Source organism: Oncorhynchus clarkii, chromosome 6 (genome assembly GCF_045791955.1).
Source record: "Oncorhynchus clarkii lewisi isolate Uvic-CL-2024 chromosome 6, UVic_Ocla_1.0, whole genome shotgun sequence".
Taxonomy (NCBI): domain Eukaryota; kingdom Metazoa; phylum Chordata; class Actinopteri; order Salmoniformes; family Salmonidae; genus Oncorhynchus; species Oncorhynchus clarkii.
Window position 1 is genome coordinate 42700210 of NC_092152.1, and position 14914 is coordinate 42715123.

General features: G+C 44.2%; 1 protein-coding gene across 1 annotated transcript in view; it reads right to left on the reverse strand.

Annotated features, from left to right (window-relative positions):
- The window catches only part of LOC139412093 (potassium sodium-activated channel subfamily T member 1b), a 75840-nt gene that overhangs the window by 29150 nt on the left and 31776 nt on the right, over positions 1–14914 (reverse strand). The window contains 12 exon segments of the mRNA XM_071158887.1: positions 3180–3415; positions 3661–3810; positions 4993–5101; positions 5394–5502; positions 5894–5957; positions 7113–7249; positions 7480–7644; positions 11208–11388; positions 12247–12341; positions 13381–13464; positions 13737–13811; positions 14795–14854. Coding sequence (XP_071014988.1) covers positions 3180–3415; positions 3661–3810; positions 4993–5101; positions 5394–5502; positions 5894–5957; positions 7113–7249; positions 7480–7644; positions 11208–11388; positions 12247–12341; positions 13381–13464; positions 13737–13811; positions 14795–14854 — 1465 coding nt within the window.

Sequence of the window (14914 nt, forward strand, 5' to 3'; positions counted from 1 at the left end):
AATACTATAGTAAGTGTCTATTAAGTTCCAAATAAGGTAACAAGGTTGAACGTAACAGGGTTGATGATTTCTCCTTAAATCATCCATAAATCCCCTTGTGATGGGGGAATGGAAGCTTGTTGTGTGCAACAAAGAGTGGCAAGCTTCACAATAAAAAATTTAAAAACATATATGTATAACATTTCTAGCCTGTCTATCTATGGGTAACAGGGTTGACGTGTTATGCTCGACCCGCTCAGTTTTCCACCACAAAACACCAGTAAATGGCTAAAAAGAGTAGAACCAGCTCACCTGCTTGTACTCTATGATTTGACTATTAGATGTACAATGTTTCTTTAGAAATAAATATTAAAAAATTAATAGTTTCACCATCTTAAAAGAGAATTCAGTTCAAGTTACAGGGATGGAGGGACATGTCAAAATGCTGAACATTGGCACCTTAGCAAGCCTTTATTCATATAAAAACCTTGGATTAAATTTACTTTGTGCATCTTATCTTTTGTGTCCAACAATCCTTGGTTCCTGTCTGTGTCTGGTCAAGAGAGGAGGGGGAGGGCCCCTCCGAAGGAACATCTGGCAGAACGGCCAGAATACATGTGACCAGATTCTGGAAACTAGACGAATATGACAAGTAACCACTACACAGGAGAGCCGTTTGAGCTTCATTTTTTATTTTTTTTTATCAAAATGTGTTTTTTTTTGTTGCCAGAAATGCCTTCTCGAACATGTGAACTTTCGTGTGCCTTAATAACAAACTTGTATGCCATCTGTAAATACGAATAAATTTCATATTTTTCGTACGTTAAATTACGAGCCTTGTTGGTTAAGCCACAGAAAAAGTTGGCAACCTTCCCACTAGTCATGATTGGCTGAGATAATGAATAGGCTGGACATGCCAAGAGAGGACTTTGGATTGGTCTGCCATATTGAAGGCGTCTGTCTATTTGAGCTCATCAGTCTATGTTGGTAATCCTGTCAAACGCGGCTTTAATTTTTTTTTTATTGTGTAGTGGAGCTGCATAAGTTTTGAAATCAGTGGAATTAGAGTATGATAACTAAAGAGATGGTGAAAACACCCATCTCCGGATTACATCTTCAAACTAAGGGTAACCCGTGGTATGGCATTCCTGACAGGAAGATGCGTCCATGATGCATGTTGATGTATGCTGGTAAGATAGCTAGCTACATATTCATATATTACACATTTCTAATTTTGACAGAAAGTGGTTTCATTTCAAGCTAAAGTGTACTGTTAGCTAGCTAGCTAACACTAGCTGGCTGGCTCCCTAGCTGACGCTATTATTTGTTTCCCAGAGCTGTTTGCTTTTCTAGTTAGAGCCTAATGTTAGCTAGCTAACATTGGACCTGGTTGGTTAGCTCCCAGCACTGTGGCATTGTTGCCATTTTGTTCATTGTTGTTTAACTAGCTGGCTGGCTCGTTAGCTAACGTTACGTGGTGTGTGTGGTCTTAAACATTGTTTACCTAGTTAGGTTCATTGTTTACCTAGCTAGCTAGCTATATGTCTTAAGCTAAAGTGTACTGTTAGCTAGCTAGCTAATGTTAGCTGGCTGGCTCCCTAGCGGACGTTACTATTCATTCCCCAGAGCTGTTTGCTTTCTTGTTAGAGTCTAATGTTAGGTATTGTTGGCACTTTGTTCATTGTTGTTTAACTAGCTAACGTTAGCTGGCTGGGTCGTTAGCTAACGTTACATGACGTGTGTAAAATCGTCGTTGAATATGGCCGGTGTCAGTAAACATCTGCAAAAAAACGTAATGAAATTGATGCCAACAGAGCTGGTTAGGCTGTTTTCATGTTATCCAGAGGTAAACAAATCATCGGCCAGAGCATCACGTGTGCTCTCCGAGATGGGTGGGGATAAAGCTAAGAGGGTGTGAACGATGCTGAATGGGTGTAGGTAGACAAAGAGGAGCTCTTCACTAGATACCAAAACATTCAAAGGCAATTATCTCAAAAGTGAGTTTACAAGTTCATCAACTTTCAAAGAATTACTTTCCCATTGATCCTCAAATGCAGTGATTGATATACCATTTTGTAGCTCTGAGTCTCTACTTTTATCAAATGAAAAAAAACACCATTTCACATTTTACTATATAAGACCGAATCCAGGTGGTGAGTAACATATGTTCTTTAAGTTAAGATAGATGGAGCCAGTCACATGTGTAAACCGATCAAATTAATCATGTAGGTGTCACGCCCTGATCTGTTTCACATGTTTTTGTGCTCGTCTCCACCCCCCTCCAGGTATCGCCCATCATCCCCATTATCCTCTGTGTATTTATACCTGTGTTCTCTGTTTGTCTGTTGCAAGTTCGTCTAGTTTACCAGCGTTTGTCCTGTCAACTCCTGTTTTTTCCCAGCCTCTCTTTTTCCTCGCCTTCCTGGTTTTGACCCTCACCTGTCCCATCTCTGTACCCACCTGCCTGACCACTCTGCCTGCCCCTGACCCTGCCTGCCGACCTGTACCCTTGCCCCAACTCTGGATTATTGACCCCTGACTACCTTGACCTGTCTCTTGCCTGCCCCATGGACTATTAAACCATTGTTTATTCTACGTGTCTGCATCTGGGCCTTACCTTGATTCCTGATAATAGGAATGCCCTTTAGAGCTCACTTCAGACTGGTACTTGTGCATCTAAGTTTGACTGTGACCTCTTCAGCTCGCTGACAATAAAGAGTGATTAATTTAATACTGTCTTTGAGTGTCATATATAAGAATTTCCATAACATGGTCTATATTAAAGGGCACTTCATTTAATATGACAGGCTTTAAAAATACATATATTGGTGCACAACATCTACTTCAAATATCAAATGGATGCAAAAGGCACTCATTTCGTGGAATGACCCATACAGCAGGTGCACTGTGAAATCTTTGACCCGGCAAAAGATGTAGCTAAACTCATACACAGCAGTGAAGAGTGAATAAATAAAAACAAAACTCAGTCATCCCTCTCCTTCACCCTCGCCATATCTTCCCCAATCTCTTCTTCCTTCCTCCAATAATAGAACACCCTATTCCCCTCTACATGAGACTTTCTATCACCCCCACTTCCTCCCCACTAACCCCTTTATCAGACTCACCCATCCCTCTTCTCTAACCAACATAGAAGATATAGACCCTGCTCTCTCACTCTCCTCCCTCTCCCCGTTTCTCACCCATGCTGGCGATGATGCTGTGTACAGGCAGCCTGGAGGGGGCGTCATACAGCCCGGTCACCGGCAGGCCCTTCTTGTCTTTCTCCTCCTGTTTGAAGATGAACGAGGAGTTCTCTTCCTTGGTGATGTTGATGTAGTAGCAGGTGTCTGGGGCGGACATGATGTGGCGAGGACCTGGGTTCAGCAGGATGCTCTTGTTGTCTTCCCTCTTCACCCCGATCAGACACACACCATACCTGAGGGGAGATGGACTAGATACTTTATTGTCTGTTTGGTTAGAACAGAAATTATCCTTCTGGCTTTTTTCCAACACCCCCAGAGAAATGAAGAGTAGGCTCAGTCATCTGATATGTTGCAGTTTAATCCAGTGGTGTACAACTCTGGACCTCGAGGGCGCCTGCAGGCTATCCTGGTTTGTCTTTCATACAGAGACTGATACATTCCTGGGTTACCAGGATAATAAGTAAGCCTGTCTACTCACTTTTTGTGTGCGTGGAACGAGGCATAGGTGAAACTCTTCCCGTCGTACTCCCCAAAGAACTTGCTGTCGCACAGGCGGATGTGGTAGACCTCGTTTCCAGAGCAACGTCCATACGTCCTCTGCCACTGCTCTGGCGACAGCTGGCCCTCCCTGTAGTCAGGACAGAAGAAGTCGAGGAAACTCATTGTGGCCTTATGTCCCAACGGGGACAAAGATGATTGAGCAATTCATTGACTCTCTCTGTAATAGCAAGCAGTACCTGAGAAGAGAGACTCAGTGGTCTTATACCTGACAACACATTGACCTGAGATGCTAAGACAATGTTCGACAGTGATGAACTACTAGCTATTATGAAGAGAATCTGATACACTTTTCACTGTACAGTCTCTGCCTGAACCGTAATGTGCTGGCTCAGATATTTTATTTTCACATTGTCCTTTCCAGCACAGTTCCAGCAACTATGGTGTATGGATGTATAAATTAGCCGGCACAGTACAGCTCAGAACGGCATTGTTCGCCTCAGTAGTGTGACAAATATATGGTTCTTCTTCTTAATGTATGAAAAATGGCAGACTGAACCCTTTCAGACTGAATGCTTTTAGGGGTATTGATATACACTCTGGTTTGGCTCAGTTACCTCCACTCCCATAGTACTCCTTTGGCTTGATTTGCAACTCAGCACTTTCCCTTGAATAATTGTTCCATCTGGCCAAACAAATTGTTTCTGACCTTTTATGAGCTTGTACTCATCCATACCCTCCTATTGTTCTTCTCTCTCTCGCTCGCTTCTCTCTCCCTTTCACATTTTCACTTTTAATCAATCTGATGACTTCAGAGAAACTTTTCCATAAAAACCTGTCACAAAAAAATAAAATAGCCTATCCAAGTTTCCATAAAGAGGATTATAATAGCTTTTCTGCTAAGTTAAACTGTGGATATTATAACGGAGTTGAAGTTTTTATCACCTCGGCTTGGTGTAGATGAAAGCACACTGAGATTTATGAGTGTGGAAGTACAAGGTAAACTCTATGGCAGTGCGGTAGCTTTCAGGAAGGAGACCATAATAGGGTAAGGCCTTTGGACAGTGCCACATTTGTTTGTTGTTGTTGTGGCTTCCTGGCACTTGTTTAGAAAGAAGGAAACCTCAATGTATAGGTTACAGTTTCACACTTCAAAACCTGCACGTATAATAATGGATTTTATTTGCAAAGCACTTTCTCACAACCCCAAAGTCTGAGGTGTATGGTTTCAATATTTATGCTTATTTGCAGTTTTCAATAGGAGGGAGAGTATCATTAGTGTTTTAATGGGAAGTTAATGGGGTGTACTCACTGTCCTCTGGAGGTGTGCACCAGGAGTGTGACCAGTGTGGATGTGGCTGGACATACACAGTTCAGAGCCAGCATGGCATACTTGAATTCCTCCTCACAGACCACATGATCTAACAAATGAACCAGAATACTCTAAGTCAGAGCAAATAGGTGTTGTAAGGACTTTTTTTTTTGTAAGGCTTGCAAATGCAGGAGACAGAAATTGAGAGAAAGAGTTGTGGGGAGGGAAGGAGCGACCAAGTTAGAGATTAAGTGAAGAATGTGGTGATTTGGAGAATGGAGTAGAGAGAGAATGTAAGAGAAAGAGACAAAGGGAGACAGGGCGACAGAATAAAAGAGACAGGGAGACAGAATGAAAGAGACGGGGACAAAATGAAAGAGCGCTATTTGAGGTAAACTCACCAGCAAACTTTACATGGAATTTGTTCTCTGGTTTGAGGATCTGGACGTACAGGGGGCAGTTTGGGGCAAAGTCCTTCACAGCCCAGGCTCTCAGTATGGTCTGGTGATCCTGCAGGAGAAAACAACATCCTTTACCATCTGACACTTCTGCCATTTCCACCTTCAATATTGTCATCATCCCTCAACCATTAATGTAATCCAGATTTTATGAGCCCTGAGAATTGGCGAGCTAGGCTGTAATGTGTGACCAATATGGGTATATAAATCCAATACATATTTTTTCATTTTCTTCCCATTTCTGTCCATCTTGAAAAATCAGCTGATTGGAAAAGTAAAAGAGTACTTGAGCCACAGATCCAATCAGCACGATCTAACTGAGAGGGAGTTGGAGTGGAAATATTCAGTTCATTGCCACCGTAACTCTATTCATATTTGGACATGTGTTGAGTTATGACTGCAATGAGCTGAATATGAAGTCATGAATCTGATAATGAACTTACAGCAGCAGTGCGGTCCACCTCGTTCCTACTGCTTAGGATAAAACAGGCTTCTGCATCATCCATCCTGTAGGAAACACACTGTATTAAAAGTAAACACACACACACACACACACACACACACACACACACACACACACACACACACACACACACACACACACACACACACACACACACACATACACACACACACACACACACACACACACACACACACACACACACACACACACACACACACACACACACACACACACACACACACACACACACACACACCAAGCCAAGCCAAGCCAAGCCAAGGAAGCTTCAGACAGGTAATATTAGCGAGAACTACCTGTGAGAAAAGCTAATAGGCTAACAGCACCATGTTGTTGTAATGTGAACTGTACCATTACTGTATTTCTGTATCATCCTGAGTCATTTCATGTGTGAAAAGGGCTGAGCGGAGGGATGAGCTGCTGGAATTATGACTCAGTTTTCACTGAATGGCCAGGCAGCACTGCAGTTGATAGAGGGTAAATTTCACTCCATCCCAGTTTTCTCTCAAGGGGACCAGCAGTATTACCACAACTCAAACCACCATTCCATAACATCCACTTTATGGCCACAATAAAAACCGGAGCGATACATTAGAACAGCTGCATATATCAAAGGATGCCTGTATTGTGTGATTGACAGGTCAGCCCGTGCCACTGCCAACACATTATGGTGTGATATACCCAGGCAAAAATGTGTGCTGATGCTTATGAACTTGGCTGTTATGATGAGGATGAGCAGTAGTGAGAAATCCCATTACACTGACATACTGTACTAGGAGAGGACAGCCAACTAAATGAATACCGTCGGCCGCCATTTTCCTGACTTCACTGTTCTCACATCTGCCAGCACCACAAGGTACACAGACTCACTCACAGACGCTTGACTAATATCTGAGATCAGAAAGCCTATCAGCCAGTAAGTATGAGGACTCAATAACAGGTTCATGAGAGGTTGGTCCTTATCTGAGGTAACCACAGCCGACCTCTGGGACCTCAACTGATGGTGTCATTAACTTTTCTGATCCCCCTTGCTTCCCCTTATCATTGCAAATAGAAATGCTATGGTATGGAGCTGACCGAGAGACGTGACATTTGTACCTATAACGCACCACAGCATTGGGCCCAACGCTGCCCCTCTCCCCCATTGAGACTCTCCCACAACCCCGTGGGTCACTCACTTGGCCCTCATGAGGTCTGTGTCTTTGAGTGCTGAGCCCTGGAGATAGATGACCCTCTGGGACCACAGGGGGATCTGGAGGATGCGACGCACCTGGATGTCCATCTCTGTAGGACACAGGATCACCACATAGTAGTCCTGCAGGAGAGCAGGGTAGATACCTGTTAGACACCTGACATCTAGACTGAATGTTTGCATTTTCACATATGATATTTTGCAAGCTAATTGCACATGTTGTTAGGCACGATTTGATTGTCTTAATGACAGGGGTGACAAAAATAAAACGGAACTATTGAGCGCCGTCCTTTAGCTCGGTCTTTGGAGTACACACCAAATAACAAGGCCTTCCTCTATTCCCGTAGACCTACCTGTAATCTAGGATGAGCGTAGAACTCGTTGAGGAAGTCCATGAGCAAGTCTATCTTCAGAGAGCTGACGCACAGGACCGCATGTTTCTCTGTCTGGGCCCGGTGTCTGCTGTAGTTCCCTCCTGACTTCTGACGCTCCATCCACAGATAGGCCAACTCCTCAAACTGACACACACACACACACACACGGGGTTACAAAAACCTGCTGTACGCTACTGTAAGTAATACACTTATAGCCTAATGATGTGCTTTTGGATGGTGACAGAGTGAGAAGTTAAAATGCTGATGCAGAAGTGAAGTTCATGAAATGGATTTCTATGGATTCTATTCATTAGCTAATGTATACTGTGGGGATTTTGGCAACATATCAAAATACTTTATGAGGAGGGTTGCTGCTCTGTGAAGTTCTTCTTTCGTTTCTTTCCATAACTCTTGAGGGTGCGGTCTCTGATCAACTCTCTCGTTATCGCTCTCAGAACAAGCGTCTTGACCCTAACCAGTCAGGCTTCAAGATGGGTCACTCAACCCAGACTGCTCTCCTCTGTGTCACGGAGGCTCTCCACACTGCCACAGCTGACTCTTTCGCTCCTCTGTTCTCATCCTCCTAGATCTATCCACTGCTTTCGACACTGAGCACACACCCCTGAGGGGCTCCAGTGTTGAGGATCAGCGTTGCAGATGTGTTGCTACCTAACCTCACCACCTGGGGGTGGCTCGTCAGGAAGTCCAGGATCCAGTTGCAGAGGGAGGTGGTTAGTCCCAGGGTCCTTAGCTTAGTAATGAACTTTGAGGGCACTATGGTGTTGAACGCTGAGCTGTAGTTAATGAATAGCATTCTCACGTAGGTGTTCCTTTTGTCCAGGTGGGAAAGGGCAGTGTGGAGTGCAATAGAGATTGCATCATCTGTGGATCTGTTGGGGCGGTATGCAAATTGGATTGGGTCAAGGGTTTCTGGGATAATGTGAGCCATTACCAGCCTTTCAAAGCACTTCATTGCTACGGACGTGAGTGCTACGGGTCTGTAGTTATTTAGGCAGGTGGCCTTAGTGTTCTTGGGCACAGGGGCTATGCTTGAAAAATGTTGGTACTACAGACTCAATCAGTGACATGTTGAAAATGTCAGTGAAGACACCTGCCAGTTCGTCAGCACATGCCCTGAGTACATGTCCTGGTAATCCATCTGGCCCTGCAGCCTTGTGAATGTTGACCTGTTTAAAGGTCTTACTCACGTCGGCTACGGAGAGCATGATCACACAGTCATCTGGGACAGCTGATGCTCTCATGCATGCCTCAGGGTTGCTTGCCTTGAAGCGAGCATAGAAGTGATTTAGGTCATCTGGTAAGCTCGTCACTGGGCAGCTCACGTCTGTGCTTTCCTTTGTTGTCTGTAATAGTTTGCAAGCCCTGTCACATAAGACGAGCGTCGGAGCCGGTGTAGTACGATTCAATCTTAGCCCTGTATTGGCTCTTTGCCTGTTTGATGGTTCGTCGGAGGTCATAGCAGGATTTCTTATAAGCTTCCGGGTTAGAGTCCCACACCTTGAAAGCGGCAGCTCTACCCTTTAGCTCAGTGCGAATGTTGCCTGTAATCCATGGCTTCTGGTTGGGGTATGTACGTACAGTCACTGTGGGGATGACATCCTCGATGCACTTATTGACAAAGCCAGTGACTGATGTGGTGTACTCCTCAATGCCATCGGAAGAATCCCGGAACATGTTCCAGTCTGTGATAGCAAAACAGTCCTGTAGTTTAGCATCTGCTTCATCTGACCACTTTTTTATAGACTGAGTCACTGGTGCTTCCTGTTTTAATTTTTGCTTGTACGCAGGTATCAGGAGGATAGAATTGTGGTTAGATTGACCAAATGGAGGGCGAGGGAAAGCTTTGTATGCGTCTCAGTGTGTGGAGTACAGGTGATCTAGAATTTTTTCCCCTCTGTTTGCGCATGTAACATGTTGATAGAAATGAGGTAAAACTGATATAAGTTTCCCTGCATTAAAATCCCCGACCACTAGGAGTACCGCCTCTGGGTGAGCGATTTCTTGTTTGATTATTTACTTACTTATACAGCTGACTGGGTGCAGTTTTAGTGCCAGCATCTGTCTGTGGTGGTAAATAAACAGCCACAAAAAGTATGGATGAAAACTCTCTTGGCAAATAGTGTGGTCTACAGTTTATCATAAGATACTCTACTTCAGGTGAGCAAAATCTAGAGACTTCCTTAGAAGTCATGCACCAAATATGCACAGACCGCGTCTTTCCGGAGTGTGCTGTTCTATCTTTCCAGTGCAGCGTATAACCCGCTAGCTGAATATTCATGTCATCATTCAGCCACGATTCCGTGAAACATAAGATGTTACAGTTTCTGAAGTCCCCTTGGTAGCATATTTGTGATCGTACCTCGTCTAATTTATTGTCCAGTGAATGCACGTTGGCAAGTAATATTGACGGTAACGGCAGCTTTCCCACTCGCTGTCTGTGGATCCTTACGGGGTACCCCGTTCCGTGTCCTCTGTACCTGCGTCTCTTTCGCTTGCCAATGATGGAGATGTTGGCCTTGTCGGGTGTTCGAAGTAAATCCTGTGCGTCATGCTTGTTAAAATAATCTTTGTCTAATCCGAGGTGAGTGATCGCTGTCCTGATATCCAGAAGCTCTTTTTTGCCGTAAGATATGGTGGCAGAAACATTATGTACAAAATAAGTTACAAATAACGCAAGAAAAAACACAATAGCAAATTAGTTAGGCGCCCGTAAAACTGCTGCCATTTCTTCCCGTGCCATTTTAGGTATACTTCACATAGGAAGCAGCGCAGGTCCTAATCCAGGCACTTGTCATCTCCCGTCTGGACTACTGCAACTCACTGTTGGTTGGGCCTTCCGCTTGTGCCATCAAAACCCTGCAACTTATCCAGAACGCTGCAGCCCGCCTGGTTTTCAACCTTCCCAAGTTCTACCATGTACCCCATTCATCTTCACACTCAATTGGCTTCCAGTCGAAGCTCGCATCCACTCGAAGCTCGCATCCACTACAAGACCATAGTGCTTGCCTACAGAGCAGCAAGCGGAACTGCCACACCCAACCTTCAGGCTATGCTCAAACCCTACACCCCAGCAGCACTCTGTTCTGCCACCTCTGGTCTCTTGGCCCTCTCACCAGCTCCTGCTTAACCCAGTCCAAGCTCTTCTCTGATATGTCACCCCAATTGTGGAACCAACTTTCCCCCTGAAGCTAGGACAGCAGAGTCCCTGCCCATCCTCTGAAAGCACCTGAAACCCTACCTCTTCAAAGAGTGTCTTAAACAGTTAGTGATTGCAATAACTGATAAATCACTCAAATGTCAAATGTGTTCTCATTTCTGAGTTCCAAAAACAGATGGACAGTGCATGAGGTCAGAGTATGACAAGGAGATTCATTTAAGTTTTTACACCAGATGCAACTACGTCTGTTTATTTTTTGTTCTAGGTCATGATGTTTGTTCAAGCCGTCTTAGCATTGAGGATGTTACTTTATGGTTACTACTATGGGTATACAGCTATCCTTTCCAAACAGCTCTGATCAGGTACTTCTTAAATCAAATGTTGTGATACAGTGTTTGAGAACAATCAACAGTCAATCCAGGAAACATTATGGGAAATCATTTACAGCCTCAATTATCTTTCAAAAAACATCTGGGGCCACACAGGCTATTTTACCATTGTATAAGCTCTGTTATATTTAGTCTCATACCTGTAGCGGGAGCACCACAAGGGCCACACAAATGAGAATGACCACCAGCAGCTGAGAAGGCCAGATATGAGGTGTGACGTCACCATAGCCCACCGTAGAGAAGGTGACGATGCAGAAATACAGAGAGTTGAACAGAGTCAGGTTCTTTCCGGCCCTCTCTAGATGCTGGATACCACATGCCCTGGAAGGAGGAGAGGGATTTCACATTTAGGGGGAAACATTTTGCACGAGGTAGTCTTGCGAGCATAGATGCTCAATGCTCAATGTTGTATGTTTCTGAATCTGTATTAGGGAGAACCACTATAACGCTGGAACTAGGCTATGCATGAGGAAAAAGCAGTGCGCTTATTTGAATAAGGATAGATTCAATTCAAATATAGACCCGTTGAATTAACAAAGAGAAAGGTGAATTACACTATCATGTAATGATAATAGGGTGATGAGCCAATATGACCTACTCATTTCCGATAATATTTCAACAGAGGCTTTGGCATACATCTACATTGAAATTCAGCCTGGCAGATTAAGGATCAAAATCCTACTTTCCCCACGATCGATGCACCATAACACTTCTGCTCTGATCTGTGTAATCAGTGAGAATGAAACCATTGATTCTGCTGTCTGTTCTGCCTGACGTCCTCAGTTAGTTCTCTGTGTTGGATAATGACATGCCAAGATGACAGAGGTAGGAGGAGAGAAGGTCTCAGAGAGCTTCAGGGATGAGTGGCTAAGATCAGGGGTTGCATTTCATTCCACAAAGTTGTTTCCTCCTCTCCGATCTGCTCTTGTTAGTCCCCTTCACAGATCTGGCACAACTGGGCAAGAGCAAACTATGTTAGTGGGCATTACAACCAGTTTGGCCCATTTTAATAGCTTCACCTCCCTTTTTCAATGTTTCTTACACCTAACCAGATTCTATCAGATCTGTGTGTGGGAATGGACAGATGGGAGGGAACAAGTTTGTGGAATGAGATGCTGCCCATGGTGCCAGATCCATGGAGTTTCAAGGGAAAGGGGTCTGGGATCAGGTGGCACATACCCAGTGAAGACCAGACAAAGAAGGGTGCAGATAAGTATGAGGACCTGGTTGAACATGGCAGAGTGGGTCCTCTGGATTGCACGATGGAGATCGTTCTGAGGAGAAAGAGGGGTAGAGGGAGAGTGGGAAGGAGAAAGACAGTGAGAATATTAAATCGGTTGGTCAGTCAATTGGTCTGCTGGTCAGCCAGTCTGTCTGCCTATCTATCAACGCCAGTGGTATTTAAACATTTTCAGCGGGCATCCCATTTTTTCTGCTAGAATTTCTGGGGACCCCATTTTTTCATTTTATCTGGTTACTTTGATACTGATGCAACCATTCAATAAACACGACCTTTCCTCAGATGTACCAGTGGGCATGCAGTCCATGTCACACCTTGTTAATGTTTCCGCCTGGCTGATTTGCTACCCACCATCTCCCCTCCAATCTCTTCAAGCTACCTACCCACCACGTCCCTTCATTACGTGTTAATGTTTCTGCCTGTCTGACTAGCTACTTCCCTCCAACCTCTCTAGGCTGGATCTGTTCTCTGTTCTCTCTCACAGCACTGATCTCCTTGGCCCAGGACCTAACCATCTGCCCACAGAGAGATGCCGCTGGCGCTGCCTCAAATCTACACTCATTGACGGTTTGCTTTACTCAATACAAATAGGAACTGGGTGTCTTTTGACTTTTTATACCTAGGGAATTTCTACCCACCACTGCTTTGGACTGTCTTCCCACATAATGCAGACAGAGTTTGGCTATTTTACTGGTAGACTACTGTATATAATCTCTTAGAACGGATTCATTTTGATTAAAAAAACATGTATTGTCATGTGTGCTCCCTCTCCGGCCTCTAGGTCACCAGGCTGCTCGTTAGGGAGCACACCTGTCACCATCACCTCCTTGATATGTCACCCCCTTTCGTTTCTTCCCTAGTCGTCATTGTTGCTGTTTCATGTCAGTGCGCCGTTTGTGTTTCTTGTTTTGTTCATTTATTAATTAAACGTATTCACTCCCTGAACTTGCTTCCCGACTCTCAGCGTACATCGTTACATGTATTCTCCGCGAGCGAAACTGGTTGAAATGACGTCATTGCAACTAGTTTTGTCCAGTTTTGCCTGCTGCGTTATGGTTATAGCATATACTCACAATCATATTCTCCAGGGCACACTTGGCTAACCAGCAGTTGAGAAACACTGGGATGAAGATGTTTCTCAACGGAGGCCAGAAGATCTGAAAAGACAATTGAATGAGTGAATACTCGAGCCTAGGGCAATATGCACATGTACAGTGTAGGCCTATGCTCCCATCATCAAGTTTCGATACTCATAGTCTTGCGTTACCATACTCCTAAGTCTTGAGAGCCTGAAATCGACACCATAAACATTGCAAAAAGTAATATGTTTGCTAATGGGCCTCGTTTGCTTGTGGAATATAGTGCGTGTGTGTGCATGCGCGCGTGTGTGTGTGTGTGTGTGTGTGAGACCAGGTGGAAGAAGACTCACAGTAATTATAAATGGCACGGTATTAATCATCTCCAGGATGAAGGAGATCTGAAACATCTGCTCCCAGATGTTCCCCTGAAACAAAGAAACAGGATCAATGCAGTGTAAGCCAAGGCTGTGTATGAATTACAGTAATAGTGACCAGATCAGAACTATTATATTTTATTTAACTAGTCAAGTCATTTAAGAACAAATTCTTATTTACAATGGCGGCCTACCGGAGAACAGTGGGTTAACTGCCTTGTTCAGGGGCAGAACAACAGATTTTTACCTTGTCAGCTCGGGGATACAATCCAGCAACCTTACTAGCCCAACGCTCTAACCTCTAGGCTACCTGCCGCCACGAATGAGAAAATAACTATGATCAATCATACCTGGGTTCAAACACTATTCTAAATCATTTCAAATACTTTAGCTGAGCTTGACTGAGCTTGCCTGGTGCAATGGAACCAATAAAATAGGGACAAAACTGCGAAACCCGCCCATCTGGTAGACTAGAGCAAACGCTCAAAGTGTTAGCCGTGGCATTGGCTCTGTCTGTGTACTAATTACAGTAATAGTGACTAGGTCCGAATACCAAAACAACAACACCAATATCGTTGTAGTAATGACAAGCCCTCACAACTTATTATAATACAACGATTCATTAAAACAATTGGGGATGGGATCTATCTGCCAAAACAAACTAAAACTAAACCCAATCTACTTTGTCCTCCTGAAGTAGATCAAACTTCACCTAATTCATCAAAGAGACATAGCACTGTGGCACTTTAATTAATGGGCCATTTGAGGAATAAAATCAATGTAGGATGGACACCTAATCTTTTATTCATTTGGATTCCAGAACTTTGTTCAATGGGATAGCATATTCATTATCTGTTCTTCTGACCCAGGTTAGAGCTAAGTGAAGGTGCATTCACACTGGTCGCTGCAAAAACGTTGCCAGAAAGTTCACCAATTAAATGCAATCTCACACAGGCGTGCCTCCAGGACTGCTCAATGAAGTCACTTCCTTCTAGCTCATACGACCCTGACGGAGTACAGCTGAGGTGGCTTACCTTGTAGCTGAGATACGTGAGGAGCATCGCCTCCAGGAAACTGATTAAGGCCACGGTCACCTGGTGCAGCACGGACAGAAGAAACGTATTAGGGCTACAATCTAACCGAGGCGCCCAGGC